The sequence below is a fragment of the Caenorhabditis briggsae genome, assembly GCF_000004555.2.
Source record: "Caenorhabditis briggsae complete genome, chrV, whole genome shotgun sequence".
Taxonomy (NCBI): Eukaryota; Metazoa; Nematoda; class Chromadorea; order Rhabditida; family Rhabditidae; genus Caenorhabditis; species Caenorhabditis briggsae.
Genome location: NC_013488.2, coordinates 14630326 through 14647358, shown reverse-complemented (window position 1 = coordinate 14647358; position 17033 = coordinate 14630326). Strand labels below are relative to the sequence as shown.

General features: G+C 40.8%; 9 protein-coding genes across 9 annotated transcripts; 6 read left to right on the top strand and 3 right to left on the bottom strand.

Annotated features, from left to right (window-relative positions):
* Positions 1-62: 62 nt before the first annotated feature.
* Cbr-dlat-1 lies at positions 63-1742 on the bottom strand (the record flags this gene model as incomplete). Its single annotated transcript, XM_002637777.1, has 4 exons — positions 63-192; positions 245-697; positions 752-1484; positions 1535-1742. The coding sequence occupies 4 exons, from the start codon at positions 1740-1742 to the stop codon at positions 63-65; spliced, it is 1524 nt and encodes a 507-aa protein (XP_002637823.1).
* Positions 1743-2202: 460 nt separating this feature from the next.
* Cbr-tag-114 lies at positions 2203-3668 on the top strand (the record flags this gene model as incomplete). Its single annotated transcript, XM_002637776.1, has 5 exons — positions 2203-2289; positions 2339-2497; positions 2542-3050; positions 3176-3444; positions 3487-3668. 5 exons carry the CDS (start codon positions 2203-2205, stop codon positions 3666-3668), a joined length of 1206 nt encoding a protein of 401 aa, XP_002637822.1.
* Positions 3669-3886: 218 nt separating this feature from the next.
* On the top strand, positions 3887-6989 carry CBG04610 (the record flags this gene model as incomplete). The annotated part of the gene is made up of 6 exons (XM_045238123.1): positions 3887-4502; positions 4523-4528; positions 4555-4838; positions 4885-5030; positions 5077-5668; positions 5721-6989. 6 exons carry the CDS (start codon positions 3887-3889, stop codon positions 6987-6989), a joined length of 2913 nt encoding a protein of 970 aa, XP_045092722.1.
* A 746-nt stretch (positions 6990-7735) lies between these two features.
* CBG04609 lies at positions 7736-9627 on the top strand (the record flags this gene model as incomplete). The annotated part of the gene is made up of 4 exons (XM_045238122.1): positions 7736-7943; positions 8179-8292; positions 8789-9010; positions 9053-9627. 4 exons carry the CDS (start codon positions 7736-7738, stop codon positions 9625-9627), a joined length of 1119 nt encoding a protein of 372 aa, XP_045092721.1.
* Positions 9628-10361: 734 nt separating this feature from the next.
* Positions 10362-10850, bottom strand: CBG04608 (the record flags this gene model as incomplete). Its single annotated transcript, XM_002637773.1, has 2 exons — positions 10362-10673; positions 10731-10850. 2 exons carry the CDS (start codon positions 10848-10850, stop codon positions 10362-10364), a joined length of 432 nt encoding a protein of 143 aa, XP_002637819.1.
* Positions 10851-11194: 344 nt separating this feature from the next.
* On the top strand, positions 11195-11713 carry CBG04607 (the record flags this gene model as incomplete). The annotated part of the gene is made up of 2 exons (XM_002637772.1): positions 11195-11332; positions 11390-11713. 2 exons carry the CDS (start codon positions 11195-11197, stop codon positions 11711-11713), a joined length of 462 nt encoding a protein of 153 aa, XP_002637818.1.
* Positions 11714-12585: 872 nt separating this feature from the next.
* On the bottom strand, positions 12586-13067 carry CBG04606 (the record flags this gene model as incomplete). Its single annotated transcript, XM_002637771.1, has 2 exons — positions 12586-12897; positions 12951-13067. The coding sequence occupies 2 exons, from the start codon at positions 13065-13067 to the stop codon at positions 12586-12588; spliced, it is 429 nt and encodes a 142-aa protein (XP_002637817.1).
* Positions 13068-13399: 332 nt separating this feature from the next.
* Positions 13400-13884, top strand: CBG04605 (the record flags this gene model as incomplete). The annotated part of the gene is made up of 2 exons (XM_002637770.2): positions 13400-13534; positions 13588-13884. 2 exons carry the CDS (start codon positions 13400-13402, stop codon positions 13882-13884), a joined length of 432 nt encoding a protein of 143 aa, XP_002637816.2.
* Positions 13885-15504: 1620 nt separating this feature from the next.
* On the top strand, positions 15505-16948 carry Cbr-clec-57 (the record flags this gene model as incomplete). Its single annotated transcript, XM_002637769.1, has 8 exons — positions 15505-15547; positions 15593-15757; positions 15804-15917; positions 15959-16073; positions 16117-16226; positions 16279-16393; positions 16439-16777; positions 16825-16948. The coding sequence occupies 8 exons, from the start codon at positions 15505-15507 to the stop codon at positions 16946-16948; spliced, it is 1125 nt and encodes a 374-aa protein (XP_002637815.1).
* Positions 16949-17033: the final 85 nt, after the last annotated feature.

The following is a 17033-nucleotide window of genomic DNA, read 5'->3' as shown; positions in this document are numbered from 1 at the left end:
AAACGGGTCAAAATTGTTATAGGAAACTGGGTGAGATGGACTGAAGAACCGGAAAACACTACTTAGAGAAGCATGGTGTGTGGCTTCTCGAGGAACTCCTTGAAGTGACGAAGCCAGACGGCTCCAACAGCTCCGTCGACAGTTCGGTGATCGCATGACAGTGTCACCTTCATGGTCTTGATCTTCTTGTATCTAAAACAGAGAACATATGAAAAGAAAAAAGGATCGTTTTTAGTTGACTAACCCTTCAGCTTCATCTGGAATCAGTTTGTCGGAAGCTCCTCCAATGGCCAAAATGCATGATTGTGGTGGGTTGATAATAGCAGTGAAGTCAGAGACCGATCCGAACATTCCGAGGTTGGAGACAGTGAAAGTACCTCCTTGGAATTCGTGTGGCTGCAACTTTCCTTCACGAGCTCTCTGTGCCAACTCGGTAACTTCGGAGGCAATAGTGGCGAGTCCCTTGGCGTGAGCATTGAAGACGATTGGAGTGATCAAACCGGCTGCAGTGCTGACGGCCACTGAGACGTCGACGTGATGGTTCTCACGGATGAAGGAGTCCATCCAGTAGCTGTTGGCTTCTGGAACACGTCGGCAGGCAAGAGCAGATGCCTTGATGATGAAGTCGTTGATGGAAATTTTGGTAGCATGTCCAGATGTTCCCTTCGCGAGAAGACCGTTGAGTTTCTCACGAACTCTGCAAACCGACTTGTCAGATACGGCTCGAAAATTATGAAAACTTAAAACTTACTGAAGAAGAGTATCCAATTGAATTTCACTAGTAAGATAATAATGTGGAATCGTCGACTTGCTCTCAGTGAGTCTCTTAGCAATAGTCTTTCTCATATTTGACAATGGAACATCAGTGTAATCTTGGCCAGAAGACGCCTGGCTTGTCGTTGATGTAGCTCCTTTAGCTGGAGCTTGCGAAAGGTCGGAAGCAAGAATTCTTCCTCCTGGTCCACTTCCAGAAACACCGCTCAAGTCGAGTCCTTGCTCAGCGGCAAGTTTCTTTGCGAATGGAGAAGCGGAAACTCTTCCGGATGATGGTGGTGGAATTGGAGCAGACTTTGGGATAGATGGAGCCTGGTACATTGGAGTTGGTGGAGAAGAAGCAGCTGGTGGGGAGGATTGCTTTGGTGGTTCAGGAGCAGATTCTTTCTTAGCGGATGAATCTCCTCCGGCGGCAGCTCCATCATCCTTGAAGTCTTTGAAAGCAGCGACATCGGCTTCATTTTCAACAATGATACAGAGAAGTTTTCCAATTGGAACGTCTTTCGATCCTTCTTGAATCAAAATCTTGGCCAAATATCCCTCTTCTGGAGTTTCGAATCCCATAGTGGCCTTGTCGGTTTCAATTTCGCAGAGCAAATCTCCCTCGCTGAGCTGATCTCCTTCTTTCTTTTGCCAACTGACAACAGTTCCGAGTTCCATAGTTGGCGACAGCGCTGGGAGAGCTACTCGGTTGTGCTTTGGCAGGTTGTCTGAAAATGCGTTTTGTTCGTTTCGGTGAATAAAATTTTAGGTAACTCACTGCTGCTGTAAAGGCGAACCTGCTTAATGCTGAAAGCGGCCGCATTTGGGTATTGGCGAGCAACTTGTCCAACGAGAGCGGAGCTCTTCGTAGAGGTGTTCAAGGCGCGGCTCGATTGTGTGAAACCGATATTGGCCGCTGAAATGGCGGCGGTGGCCGATGGACGGAGCCCACCAATCGTTCTCAACGGCACCGGGAACTTCGACATTACCTTAAAATTCGTTAAATTTTGGAATCGCAATTGATGAGAATCAATGAGAAAAAAATGAGATACGACGAGAAAAGTCTTTAAAAATCATGTACCATTTGAAAAAAATAACTGCGGGCAACAATCACCTATTTGAAAAAAAATTGAGTTTACCCGAAAAATGGAAACATTTCAGCCTACTCGAATGATTTTCTTCGAGTTTCTGGTGCAATTTACTGATTAGGCACACTATCAAAACTGATAAAGCAAAAAAAAGTTTGCAATCACTACGATTTTTGATGAGAAAGAACGTTCGCAACAACAGAAGAAAAAGAAAAAATCAGACGGAAACAACGACACTCCGCTCATGACGCCCGCGCGTTGTTTAGCAATTTGGAATATTTATTTTTTCCGCTGTTCCCTGATTGCAAAGCGTTTTCTATTGCAATTCTCTCAATAAATAAAACCTAATTTAGCGAAAATGACAACTCCAGTTCCATTCCGCTCATTCAATGACAAGTTCGAATGCAATGACGACGGGAATTTCACTTTCTCAAGCACAGAACAGGTTTACCTAATTTCGAATTCAACCTTAATTACAAACAGAATAATTTCAGAAACGGATTGAAGCAATGCTATTCGAAAATTACAATTCGTTAGTATTGGAACCGTTTGAAGCCACTGGGGACGAGGATGCCTCTCAGTTGACTGTTCTGCGCCAGCGACATACTGCCTATTTGCTCAGATACCTCAAGAACTGCCCGCCAAGCTACTCAGTAAGTTGAAGAAACGCATTTTCTCACTTTTGCAATAATTTGAGACATTGGACGCTAGTCGCTCGTGGATGTGCTATTGGTCTGTGAATGCGCTCAAAATCTTGGATGCAGAAATTCCAAAAGAAACCGTGGACAACATTATAACATTTTTGAAAGCCTGTGAACACCCAGACGGTGGATATGGTGGCGGACCAGGCCAGTTGGCTCATTTGGCTCCAACATACGCCACAGTCATGTGCCTAGCTTCACTTCAGACAGAAGAAGCTCTCAAATCGATCAACCGAGAAACGCTACACAATTTTTTGAAAAAAAGCAAAGATGCAAGCGGAGGTTTCGCTATGCACGAAGGAGGAGAGGTCGATATGAGAAGCGCCTACTGCGCTCTTGCCACGTGTGAAATTGTGGGTCTGCCTATCGCGGAAATCTCAGAAGGCGTCGCTGAATGGATCATCAGCTGCCAGACTTACGAAGGAGGCTTTGGCGGGGAACCTCACACAGAGGCGCATGGAGGATACACATACTGCGCTGTTGCATCGTTGGTTTTGTTGAACAGGTCAGAATGTTATCTTTAAAAAAAGCGAATGACATCAGCACGTGTATATCACATGTACCTGTTGTTCCAAGTTCTTGAAGTAATATGAAATCAATGATCTTGCTGATCTATTATATATTTTTCAGATTCCGTCTTGTCGACGTCGACAGTCTTCTTCGCTGGGCCACTCGCCGTCAAATGAAATACGAAGGGGGTTTCCAGGGAAGGACGAATAAGCTTGTGGATGGATGTTACAGTTTTTGGCAAGGCGCCATTTTTCCCTTGTTAGATGGAGAGATGGAACGAGAAGGGCGATCTTTGGAAAAAGGTCTTTTTGAGGCTAAAATGCTTGAAGAGTACATTCTAGTCGGATGTCAATCACTTCATGGAGGCTTTAAAGACAAACCAGACAAGCGTAATATCCCCCAGAAAAGCTACCACTATTTCAATTTTTCAGCTGTCGACCTCTACCACACTTGCTACGTCCTCGGCGGTCTCTCAATTGCTCAAAAATATTCCATGGCTCGAGATGGAAAAATACTCGGAGGGGATGTCAATATGCTTTGCGAGATTAATCCAGTATTCAATATAACTGTCGCCTCCGAACAGTTTGCCAAGGAATTCTTCACTTCTCATTGATACCTCTCTGCTTAATTTATTACTTCATCTCTCAGTTATCTCGCTTTTATATGTCTACGAGTCTCCCCATTGAATATCTGTTTTCGCCCGAATGTTTTGTATAAAAATATATATGTTTTAGACTGAAATTATTATTCAGTTGAAGCAGTTATCAGACTGAATTATTTATTTCTGTTTTTTATCTCTTGAATATTCATTCTAATTAATATGTCTTACAGATGAAGCTGAAAAAACATCCGATGAAGTTGGCTGCTAAAAAGAAGCCAATGGAAAAACAAAAGATGGGAAAATCAGAAAAAGTGAAACAAAAAGCTGCTGATCTCGCTAGTGCTGAAAAAGTCATGGCTCAATTCGAAAGTGGAGCTGTCGATCCAAAAAAGAAGAAACATCAAAATGGAAAAACCAATGGATTCTCTGCCCCGCCTCCAAAACCAACAGAAGCCTCGAACCCGAAACGTCAGTTGAAAAAGATTCTGGGACAAGATGGTCTCCTCGTAAAGCATCAAGAAGGTTCAAAATGGTACAGCTACCAAATCGACCATGTTCATGATGAGAAAACCGAGAAGATGAGTGCCACAGACATTCAGAAGCTTCTTGAAGAGGGAAAAGACGCGTTGGCGCAAGATTCAGCTCTTCTTCAAACCAAAGACAAACAAGAGAACGGATCGGAAGCATCATGGCTTTATTCGGTGATTTCTAAAGGAACAGCTGCTGATAAGAGAACCGCAATGCAACTTCAAATGCACAAATCACCTGTTCACTCGTTGGAATACGTTGAGAAACTCATCGCTTCTTGTAAAAAACAAGGAACCAGAGATGTGGTCGACATCATTCGTAAGAATCCTCTATTAGAGGGAAAAGCAAGCTAAAACATCTAATTTTTCAGCAATTCTCGAAGACGTCTTCATCAATCACTGTCTCCCAGAAAACCGGAAGCTGATTCCATTCTCGAAGCGTGCACTGAAAGAGCTAACCGAACTCTCGTCTGGAAACAACCGTTCTCGCCGTAAAATTCTTTTGATGTGGGCTTTCGAGCATGAACTCAAAATTCTGTATCAACAATTCATCGAAACTCTCATTGAAATCATCAAAAGACCGCTAGAAGAGGTTATCAAAAGATCGTTGAAGACGTTGGCGAATTGCTTAATGGGTAGACCGGAATCTGAGAATGTAAAAGGATTCTAGCCGTCGTTTTAATTTTATCTATAAATTTCAGTTGATTCTTTCGTCGCTTGTCAATGCGTTCGGTCATCCAAACTACAAAATCGGAGCATTCGTTACGACGCTTCTAGAAGGTATCGCTAGGAAGCATCCAGCTATGAGACTTGTTATGGTTGAGGAAATTGAGAGATTAGCATTCAGGTATAGCTGAAACTACAATAATTCAAAAACAATTCTAAAATTTCAGAAAGAACGTCAACGAACGCGCTCATCTCTACTCCATGACATTCCTTTCTCAAATGAAGTTCTCGAAAAAAGACTCTGATCTCTGTTGTCGTCTGATGTCCATTTATCTGGCTCTTTTCAAGACGATCGTCGGAAAGAAAATCACTGACAACCGCCTTCTCCCCATCATTCTCGCTGGAGCGAATCGCGCATTCCCATTTGCCAAAGAAGCTGAGAAACTTCTCGAAGACGTCAAAGATGTCTATTTCCTGGCTCACAATTCTAACTATAGAACTGCAATTCCAGCACTAAAGCTGTTGTTCCAGTTTCATAAAATGAACGACTACGTGTCGGATCGTTTCTACAACGCTCTCTATCGCAAGTTGCTTGACAATTGTCCAGCTGGCGCCTATGCTCAGCTTCTCAAACTCATGTTCGATACATTGAAAGAGGACTCGTCGGCACAGAGAATCCGCGCTTTCGTGAAACGACTCCTTCAAGTAGCTGTAAACTCCCAACCGGATTTCGCTGCCAGTATTCTCATTCTCATTTCTCGCCTTCAAAAGTTAAGAGGACCCACTGAAAAACTAGTGGTGCTTACAAAAGATATCGATGTAAGATTTTCATAGTTTAAATTATATTCAGAATATAACTTTTTATTTTCAGCCAGCTGCTCGTGTCGTCGAACAGATGCAAAACGACGATGATGATGAGGAGCACTACGTGGATTTGGATGCCGAGGGAAATGCAATTGAGAGGAATGGAGTGAAGAAAGAAGAGGCGCCAACTGATGATATTGTTATTGAGGAAGAGGACAAGAAAAAGATTAAAGCAGGTCAACTTGGAGCGTCTTCAACTGGCGGTTGGGTTCATCGAAACCTGGGTGCTCGCGGAGCCAAATCCCCATACGATTCTGTCGCTCGTAATCCACTATTCGTTGACGCTGCCCATGTGGCTGACAGTGAACTTCTTCTCCTTTCAAACCATTACCATCCATCTGTTGGAGTGTTCGCTAAAGCTCTCATGGAGGGAAGAGAAATTAACTATGGTGGAGAGGCGCTCAATGACTTTACTCTCATGGCATTCCTCGATCGATTCGCTTTCCGTAATCCAAAAGATGTTACCAAGACGACAGGAAGCAGAATTGTCAGAAAGAAAGCACACGATCCATGGGGAGTTAGAAAGTTGGCTGTTGGCTCGAATGTATGTTTTCTATTCAGACAAGCCCCAATTAATTTTTTTCTGTTTCAGGAATACACTCAAAAGCGTCGTGAAGAGATTCCAGCTGACGAAAGATTCCTTCATCGTTACACTTCTAGTCTCAATAAGGAGAAGAAGGTGAAGAAGGAGTCTGGAGAAGACGAGTGGGAGTATGCGGAATCTGTGAATTCCGAGGAGTTCGATCAGTTGTTGGAGAGATTCGAGCCTGGAGAGCTGAACGAAGAGTTTGACATCGATTATAGCAAAGAGTTTGGAGCCGAGAAGAGCAAGAGGAACAAGAAGAAGGCTGACGAAGAGGATGATGTGGATATGGATGAGGATGATGATATTGATTTGAATGATCTGAATGAAGAAGAGGATGGAGGAATGGAAGAAGATGATGATGATGACGTGGAGATGGATGACGATGAAGATGTGGATGGTGTAGAAGAATATGATGGAGAAGAGGAAGACGACGACGAGGATGATGACGAAGGAGGTTTTGGCGGAAAGAGCTCTGCGAACATCTTCGGCGATGATGATGGATCCAGTGATGAGGAGATTGGTGCGAACGATTATGAAACCGCTGGAGACAGATTCGCTGAAATGTTGGAAGACCTGGAAGAGGATGATGATAAGAAGGGAAAGAAGAAGAAGGGTGGAAAACGAGGAGTCAAGCGAGGAGGAGGCGGATTCAAAAGAGGCGGAGGAGCCAAAAAGTTCAGAAGACATTAATCTGACATTGTTATCTATTCTATTGTTTTTCTTTATTTGTTGTGTTCTTGTTGTTTTTTACCATTTTGTTTTCATCTTTTATCGTTCATCTTTATAGTTTCTTGTTATGAAATCTGAAAAAGTTCTTTTTTTCCCAATAAATAATATCCATCGTTTCATGAAAAACTATTTTTTAGGAAAAAAAAGGGTGTCAGTGGCTGCCCAGGACGATTGGCAACTTAAGAAGTAGTCTAGAATTTCAGCTATTTTAAGCCTTTACCAGTTTTCATTTTCAAAAAAATAAGTTTAGAATTATTTTGGGCGATTTGGGGACTCAAAAATGTTTTAACCAAAATTTTCAAATTTCATTTTTCTGTAATACCAGCTCCCTCTCCTCCACGGCCCTCTCACAAACCCTCCACTACTTATCCGCCTTCGTAAAGGATTCGTTAATGTTGTCCGATGGCAGAGTGGTGCGCAGGCTTGTTTTCGAATCTGAAGATCATGATGTTGCTAGTTCGAACCCTTTTTACTTTTTTTTCTTTTTGATTTTGCATTTTTGGGTCATTAATCGTTTTTTGTTGACTTTTCACAGTGATTTTATAACTGCAATCAGTCAATTTTCCGATTTTTTTGGAATTTCAGAACTTTTCCTGTTATGGTTTATTCTACGAACGTTAACCTCATAGTCTTTTTCCGTTTTTGATAAGAGCCTATTCTTTGTTCCTATAAAAAGGGAAAATATGTTTCAAAATTTATTGAACTCAATGATTTTTCTTATTCTTTTCCTGCTATTGTTCTCCGCCATTTCTCCGGACAACGAGTGTCCCTATCGATACAAATTCTATGCGAACACTGCGATTTGTTATCATTTATCAGATGATTTTTATGATTTCAATGGTGCCGTGAGGTATTGCGAGAGCACTGGCGGGAAGTTGGTGTCGTTGATTCAAGGAGAACGAGCTGGAATTGCGAGTGAGTATCGTGAAGTAATAGAAGCCCCCACTCAAGTTTGAGCTCAATTATCTCAATTCCTACGCAAGATATCAAAAAGTGGTCAACTAATAAAATGTTTCTGATATTATGATAAACAATTTATCAGCTAGAATCTTTTTCCATATCTATGACAAGAACCGAGATAAATTGACTCAAAGTTAGGGGGTCCTTCTACTACAGGTTTTACAGTATCTCTGATTCAAACATTTCCCAGATCTCACTTCTCATCTTCTTGTTCAACCATGGGTCGCTTCAAAACGAAACACAACCACTGGAATTTTTTATAATTTAGATCATTCCGTTTTCATTTCTGAGCAGTGGGCGCAAGGTGATTTTTTTCTTTAAAGGGGACTCCGACCAAAAATTTTGTTATCTTAAAATGTTTAAAAAGTGTGCATTTTCGTAATATTGCGGAAAAATTCAAAAAAAATGTCGTTGAAAGTAATAATTGTGCTAAGAAGGTGGCGAATAGGGATGAGGATTTGAATTCCCGCGCAGTGAGAAACCTAGGCCACGGTGTTGGACGCCGTTGAAAACATTGACCAACAGAAAGCGGAAAAAATCTGCGAAAAATGCCACTGAAAAAATGGCGGGCTGCCGCGGTGACCTAGGTTTCTCACTGCGCGGGAATTCAAAGGCTCGTCCTTATTCGCTCGTTTTGGAGCGAAATTCTCTTTTTCAACGGATTTTTTAAAATTAATATTGGGAAAAAAACCTAATTAAAAAAAAAATTTAAATTATATAATAAAAGTTTTAATAAAAACATTAAAATTAATAAAAATTTCTAGACCCCTTTAAAAATCTGAAAATTCGAGAAATTCCAGGCGAGCCCAACCCAGCAAATGGAGATTGTGTAACATTCAAAGGAGTTTCTTCAAACTTTGGACTCCAAACGACCCAATGCTATCAGCAACAGTATGCCTTTTGTAAAATCGTTCCTGATCTTTGCAACGGTGGAATACAAAACGGAACATTTGGATCAATTCAATCGCCACAGTACCCAAATCAATACTATAACAAGTTAATGTGCCTCTATTACATTTATGGTAGGTTTTCAATTAGATTCAAGTACAAAATTATATTTTTAGCACCCCAAGGATTCCGTGTAAATATCTATTTTCCACAGATCCAGACTGAAAAGAATTATGACTTCATTGAAATTTATGAGAAGAATAGTACTTTGTATCCGGATAGAATAGTTGGATTATCTGGAAATATCACGGATTACACTTATCAATCGAATTCAAGTTTTCTTCTAGTGGGATTCCGTACCAACTACGTTTTCACTGATATCGGATTTCATGCAACGTGGAATGTTGAACGAATTCAACCACCAATAATTTCAAATACAACAAACTATGGAGAACTGACATCTCCAAATTATCCAGAAGATTATGACACATTTGATAAGCAACTGTACTACATTCAAGTAGTTGAGGGAGGACGAATCAATGTGACCATTGACGATTTTTTTACTCAAGAGACTTTCGATTATTTGGACATTTTCGACAGTTCCAATCAATCTTCTAAAGTGGTGCGACTATCTGGAAATTCTGTAGCTCCGTGGTCCTGGTTGAGCACTTCAAGTGTAGTTTTATTGAAGTTTGTGTCAGATGGAAGTTATCAGTACAGAGGATGGCATTTGACATGGAATATGATTTGAACACATGAAAACTGATAAATATTGTATTCTGTTAATTTGGTCATTAATAAATGCTTCAAACGAATTTGACTTTTTAGATACAAAGAGCTTGTTGCATGCTTTCTAAACCACACTGCGAAGTTGGTCTCAAATTTGCAAGATTTGAATTCGCTGAACTTATTCAAAGACGTCAGAGAATGTATATTAATCATGATGGAAATTCAGAAGAGAAGCTCTTCTAGAAGAATTTGGTACTTTCCAGGGCCGCGCGAACGCAGCCCCGTTACGCAAAAATTGAGCTGTTGGCGAATCTCAACTCGAGACTGCCACACAGGTCAGCCCATCCTAAAGTGCAATGGATAGGCCTCGCCATGGGGATTCCGTCTTCATGATCACGGAATGCCCCCAGCCAGGTAAGTTTATGAGTCGCCGGGCTGTGGGGGTAGGGGTGGCGAGTGTACCGACATCTCCCGGGTTCCGCCGTCCACTATGTTTAGCGTGCAAAGTGGGCGGAGCCTCGCGACAAGAGGGACAGGGGGAAGATGAAGAGACGCGAGAGAAAGCCAGAAAAGAAGCGTTTTATCAGGAAAATTTTGCCGGTTTAGTTGACAATGTCAGTTTTTGTGTAGAATATTAACTGTAAAAACAAGAATTCTGATTTATGATAACTTTATTATTACAAAACTGTCTGAAAACAATTAAAAGATCAGAAATACAAGTAATGTTCAAAAATAAAAAAGAATCATCAACAATCATTAAGAAGAATTCTGCTGAATAGCCTCCTGTTTCTGAATTGGAATCGATCTTCCTTGAATTGCTTCCTTCTTCGGAGCCTCAATCGAAAGTTTTCCGTCTTCAGAAAGATTCGAAGCAACTGCGGCGACGTCAACGTCTTCTGGAAGAAGGATGACACGAGAGAATGACTTTTTCGAGTATCCAGCCTCCTTTTTAACTTCTTGTTCTCCTTGAATTGTCAGAGTTCTTCCATCCAAATTGATCTTCAAATCTTCTGGTTTGAATTGAGAAACATTCAAATTCACAGCAAACTTTTCATCCGTGTTTACGATCTGAAAATCAAAAGAATTTGAACTTGAAGAAGGATTCAGAATATTCTGGAAACTTACCTCAGACGACGTTCTTCCTTGACAAAAAGGAACCAGATGACGGTCCATTCTTCCGAAATCTCCCATTAACTCATTGAAAAGAGAGCGTTGAGTTGGACGATAATAATGGTAGACAGACATTTTGAAATAGTTTTTAAAGAGCTTTCACAAATTGAGTGAATGATGTTTCTTCTGAATTCCATCGAGTATTTATACATATTCTCATTTTATTATAGAATCTTCTACAACCTTCCAATGCATTCCCGTCGAAACACCCACCCTCTCTTCACGAAGGAGAGAGTGTGAACAGAAAAGAGACGCAGGTGTTTTTCCGTCTGCGTCTCTCTTCGGTGGAACATCGGCGCGCCCTCCTTCCTTCTCGAAGCTTCTAGAATGTTCTTGAATGGATAGTCAGTTGGGTATAAAATAAAAGAGAATTCAGATGAAATCATCACACTTTCATCAAGTGAGTATTCAATTTAAAAATGCTTCTTCTCCGTTCTCCATTCTTTGATTCTTCTGTTCTTGATCATTTCTTGGATGAAATGAATGGATCTGTTCAATTACCGTATTGGAGAGATGCTGATCATAATTCATTCAGTTTTTCGGATACTATTGGAGAGGTAATTTAATTTCTATGGAATTCAATTTATAAGAAATTCGAATTTCCCAAATTTCAGATAGTGAACAACGACAACACGTTCTCCGTTCAAGTCGATGTGTCCCATTTCAAACCAGAAGACCTCAAAATCCAATTGGATGGAAGAGAATTGAAAATCGAAGGATCTCAGGAAACAAAATCGGATCATGGATTCACAAAAAGATCCTTCTCAAAGATGATTCTACTTCCAGAGGATGCTGATTTGAGTTCCGTTAAATCTGCCATTTCAAATGAGGGAAAACTTCAAATCGAGGCTCCAAAGAAGACAAATACTTCTCGTTCTATCCCATTAATTTTGTTGCTAAACATTGATTTTTTTTCATGTATATTTCAATTTGTCTAGATAATGAAATTTTTTAATGTGAAGTTATGCAAGTTCTGTCTCTAATAAACTGCGAGCTTTAGAATTCGTCGAAATTTTTTGAAGATGACAGAAAATACATGGAATTCATGATTCTTATTCAGAAGAGCTCTTCTAGAAATAATTACATACCAAGAAATCAGAATTTGGTCCAGAAAACCCCCCTAAATTCACAGAAATAAACTTCATGTACTTCTGTAGTGATTTTTGGGCGAGGCCCCGTAAATCGGCACGGAAGCCGCCCGCGAAATTTTCCAGGTCCCAGTTTTTGATTCGACAGTATTACTAGGTCTTCATCAGAATTCAAATACGACGCAACGACAACTGTGCTATCGGAAGATTTTTAGACTTTCCAGGGCCGCGCGAACGCAGCCCCGTTACGCAAAAATTGAGCTGTTGGCGAATCTCAACTCGAGACTGCCACACAGGTCAGCCCATCCTAAAGTGCAATGGATAGGCCTCGCCATGGGGATTCCGTCTTCATGATCACGGAATACCCCCAGCCAGGTAAGTTTATGAGTCGTCGGGCTGTGGGGGTAGGGGTGGCGAGTGTACCGACATCTCCCGGGTTCCGCCGTCCACTATGTTTTGCGTGCAAAGTGGGCGGAGTCTGTGGAGAAGAGGGAAATGCAAATAATATTGCCAAATATGACGAGTATTAGGAGTTTCTTATCATCGTTTCAACATAAATTTCGTTTTTCAAAAAAAAGGCACAAATTGAGTATGTACACTTTATTCAATTTTATTCAATTTTACAGTAGATAAGTAGTGGTGGACAAAGAAATTTTCAGCTAATTGATGATCAGAAAAAAGGGGACTCCAAATAAATTATCTCAAGATTCTCAAAAAGTGTGTTAATACTTCTGCTGGTCAATTGCTGGCATCTTTCGAATTGGAATGGATCTTCCAGGAACTGGAATCAATTTCGGAGCTTCAATGGACAATTTCCCATCGTCCGATAGACTGGAGGCTACAGAAGCGACGTCAACGTCTTCTGGAAGTACGATGACACGAGAGAAGGATTTCGCAGATTTTCCATGATCTGTGACAACATCTTGTTCCCCTTGAATTGACAGTTTTCTTCCGTCCAAATTGATTTTCAATTCGTCTGGCTTAAATTGGGAGACGTTCAGGTTCACTGAGAATTTTTCATCAGTGTTGACGATCTGAAAATCAGAAGAAAAATCTATATTTGAAAAAGTTTAGGTTCTGTACTCACATCAGCATTCAAAGATGAAGTTGGTGGATCGTAGTTAGTAGCAACTGGCATATAATCCCTCATATATTCTCCCATATATGAAAGATGTTTAGGATCGAAAAACGGGTAAAGAGACATTTTTCACTTCTCGCGCGAGAAAGAAATTGACTGATAGGAGCTCTTATATACTTGTTTATTGTTTTCGCGAACTTTCCATGTTCAGAGCTCGTCGACCAAATGGAGCACACAACAACGGGTAAGCGAGAGAGTTTGACCTGCTGAGAGACGCAGACAATGCTCTATTTTTATGCATTTTTCTCTGCTTTGAAAACACCATGGCCACCGTGATGTCTTCTGGAATCGTCTGAAGACAGATGTTGATGTTGTTTTCATGTTTTTCTGAGCAATAGTATAAAAGGATTCGGAGATTCCGATGAAGCCAAAAACTTTCTGAAACTTTCACGACAATGATGGTTTATCGTACCCCTTACGGAAGATCTCGCTCTTCTGATCACTTTTTTGATGATTTTTCCCGAAGATCTGTTCTCCCTTATTGGAGAGATGCAGATCACAGCTCTTTCAATTTTTCTGATACTGTTGGAGAGGTGAGTGGAAGACTATTACTAATAGTAAGTTTCATTCAAGTTCCTCATTTCAGGTCATCAACGACGACTCAAAATATGCTGTCCAATTGGATGTATCTCATTTCAGACCAGAAGATATGAAGATTCAATTGGATGGAAGAGAGCTTAAAATCGAAGGATGTCAAGAGATGAAATCTGAGCATGGATATTCGAAAAGATGCTTCTCGAAGATGTTCCTGATGCCAGAGGACGTTGATTTGACTGCTCTCAGATCTGCGATTTCCAACGACGGAAAGCTTCAAATCGAAGCCCCAAAAGGCTCTGCCAACAGTTCTCGTGCTATTCCAATTAGCTTCGTTGAAAAACATTGACTTGTAAACCTGACCTGTTTACTTTGATTTTGATACTCAATATATATTAAATTTAACCAGATCTCTGTGTACAATGTAATATGTTTGCGACATAAAAATCAAATGAAGTTTTTCGGATGAGCAAGCAGCGACTGCAGTTGGTGTGGCATCAAAAATTTATTCTCTACAATGAAAACTGCTTTGAACCTTGAAGATGTTTACCAATTCTGAAAACTATCATTATGGTTCAAAGTGATATTTTTTCCAAAGGGTGTGAAATGTATTCAAAAATCCCGAAGAAAACTGAAAAGTTGAAAAAAAAAGTGCTCAAAGTTTACATCAAATGGGATATTGTCGATTTAAAAAAAAGCTGGGACCCACTTGGGTTCAAGCTAGGGGGTCAGAAAAAGCGCCCCAGCAAACTTGTAGGCCAGAAGAAATTTAATAATTTCAAAATGAACGCGGGTTTGAACTAGATCATGATCTATTTCTTAAAAATCAACGGGTTGCAACGCGCGTATTCTCGCTCATCGTTTAAAACTGTGGTACTCAGCCAACGAAGTTCGGCAGCGAATTGAGAATTTTTGAAAAATTTACTGGGGCGCGCTTTCTGACCCCCTCGCTTGAACCCAAGTGGGGACCTGAGAGTTTGAAAACCATCGCTTTTTTGATCTACGAAAAAGTGCGGCAAAATCGTAACATTTCAGGCTTTTACCTCGTTCGAGCTACTTCCGCAATTAAGTTCGGTTTTTCACCGAAAAACAGATTCTAGAGATGCTAGTGATCACTTACATACCAAGAAATCAGAATTTGGTCCAGAAAATCCCCCTAAATTCACAGAAATAAACTTCATGTACTACTGTTGTGATTTTTGGGCGAGACCCCGTAAATCGGTACGGAAGCCGCCCGCGAAATTTTCCAGGTCCCAGTTTTTGATTCGACAGTATTACTAGGTCTTCATCAGAATTCAAATACGACGCGACGACAGCTGTGCTATCGGATGATTTTTAGACTTTCCAGGGCCGCGCGAACGCAGCCCCGTTACGCAAAAATTGAGCTGTTGGCGAATCTCAACTCGAGACTGCCACACAGGTCAGCCCATCCTAAAGTGCAATGGATAGGCCTCGCCATGGGGATTCCGTCTTCATGATCACGGAATACCCCCAGCCAGGTAAGTTTATGAGTCGCCGGGCTGTGGGGGTATGGGTGGCGAGTGTATCGACATCTCCCGGGTTCCGCCGTCCACTATGTTTTGCGTGCATTGTGGGCGGAGTCTCGGGAAGAGAGAAAGGGGAAGATGAAGAGACGCGAGAGAAATCCGAAAGAGGAGCGTTTTCGGGAAAGAGGGTTTTTGTCGAGAAAGGATGAGATAGAATGTAGCTTTTTTACCAAAGATTGCTATCTTTAAGGCTGTTATTCAAACACTTTAAGTCAATCTGGTGAAATGAAAATTTCTGAAACGGGATCAGCTCAACAGGACGATCGGAAGGTACCTAATTTTCATCACCTCACGAAACCATTTCTTCGCTACTTCTGTTGAAATTGATCAAACATTTACATAGAACTTGGTATAATAGCTGATAAATCAAACCACTGATAAGAAAAAAGGAGCTAATTTGCACTCTGGTTTTCGTGATTCCAATGATTCGTCTCCTTCTATTTCTTAGTTTTGCGAATCTTGCTGGTAAGCTCGCTCTTTAAAAAATCTTTCTATTGTTTTATTGTTCAGTGGGAAGTGAGTGTCCAATTGGTTGGACGTTCAATGCAGAAACGTCTTCCTGTTATGCCATCTCTGCCCGACTTTTCACTTTTGATGAATCAGTTCAATATTGTAATTCCATTGGTGGTAAATCAGTGTCAATTGATTCATACTCTGAACGTGATGCTCTTGTTGGTAAGGTGGTTTCTTTTTCAAAATCTACAGTAATCCAATTTCTCAGCTATCACCAACAATACCTTCCTACAACCATGGCTTGGTGCCAGAAGAAATACCACTACCAACAGATTCTATAATCTCGATGGTTCCTATTTCTACACTTTAATGTGGACTACCAGTGAGTTCAAACCACTGGAAACTGATAAGAGATAATTCTAGATGAGCCGAGTGTCAACGGAGATTGCGTTACCTTCAAAAGAGCGACTCCACCTGGATTGCAAGTCACACAATGCTATCAGTTACAACCGGCTTTTTGTAAACAGACTCCTGCACTGTGGGTTCAATGATTCATTGGAGAGTAAAACCTTTTCTTTCAGTTGCAATAGTGCCGTTCTTGGTGGACCCACAACCTGGTCTGGAACATTCCAATCTCCTGGATATCCAGTACAGTACTACAACAATTTGGACTGCAGATATCTGATCAATTGTCAGTGTCCTACCATACATTATCCTACCATACACCAATTTTTCCTTTTCAGCCCCTAATAATACCTTCATCACAATTATGTTCTACCCATTCGTAATTGAAGAGTGGTATGATTCTGTCGAAGTCTATGAGGGCAATTCTACATCATTCTATGATTATATTGGAACGTAAGAGTCTTTCTATTCAATCAAATTTTCTAACCCAATCTTTAGAGTCTCCTCCTACAACATGGCTCGCGGTTTCGAATCGTCTGGAAATGTGATGAATGTTAAATTCAAGACCAATTACGCTATCACTGATAAGGGTTGGTTGGCGACATGGAAGGCAAAAAAAGATATGCCAACGATCACACAGACTGGAACCAATGGAACATTAGTGTCTCCTAATTACCCGAACAATTACGATAGCTATGATGAACAAGTGTACCAAGTTAGCGTTGCCTGGGGAATGCAAGTCAATTTGACTATTGATGATTTCCGAACGGAATCAAAGTACGATTACTTGAATATCTACAATAGCAGTGTGCAATCGAATAGTACGCTAGTGGCTACGTAAGTTACAAGGAATCGAATGAATAGTTTTCAGAAGAATATTCCAGACTATCCGGAGCTTTGACAGTTCCATGGAACTGGGTCTCTCCAAGGAGTTATTTGTCAATGAAGTTTGTATCTGATGGAACGCTTCAATATAAAGGATGGCACGCAATCTGGAATTATTGCTAGATTCTAACTTTAAATAGAATTTTCAACTCTGTAATAAAATAGAAATTCTCTAACTTTTTGAGACTGAAGTTTGATTCAAACAATT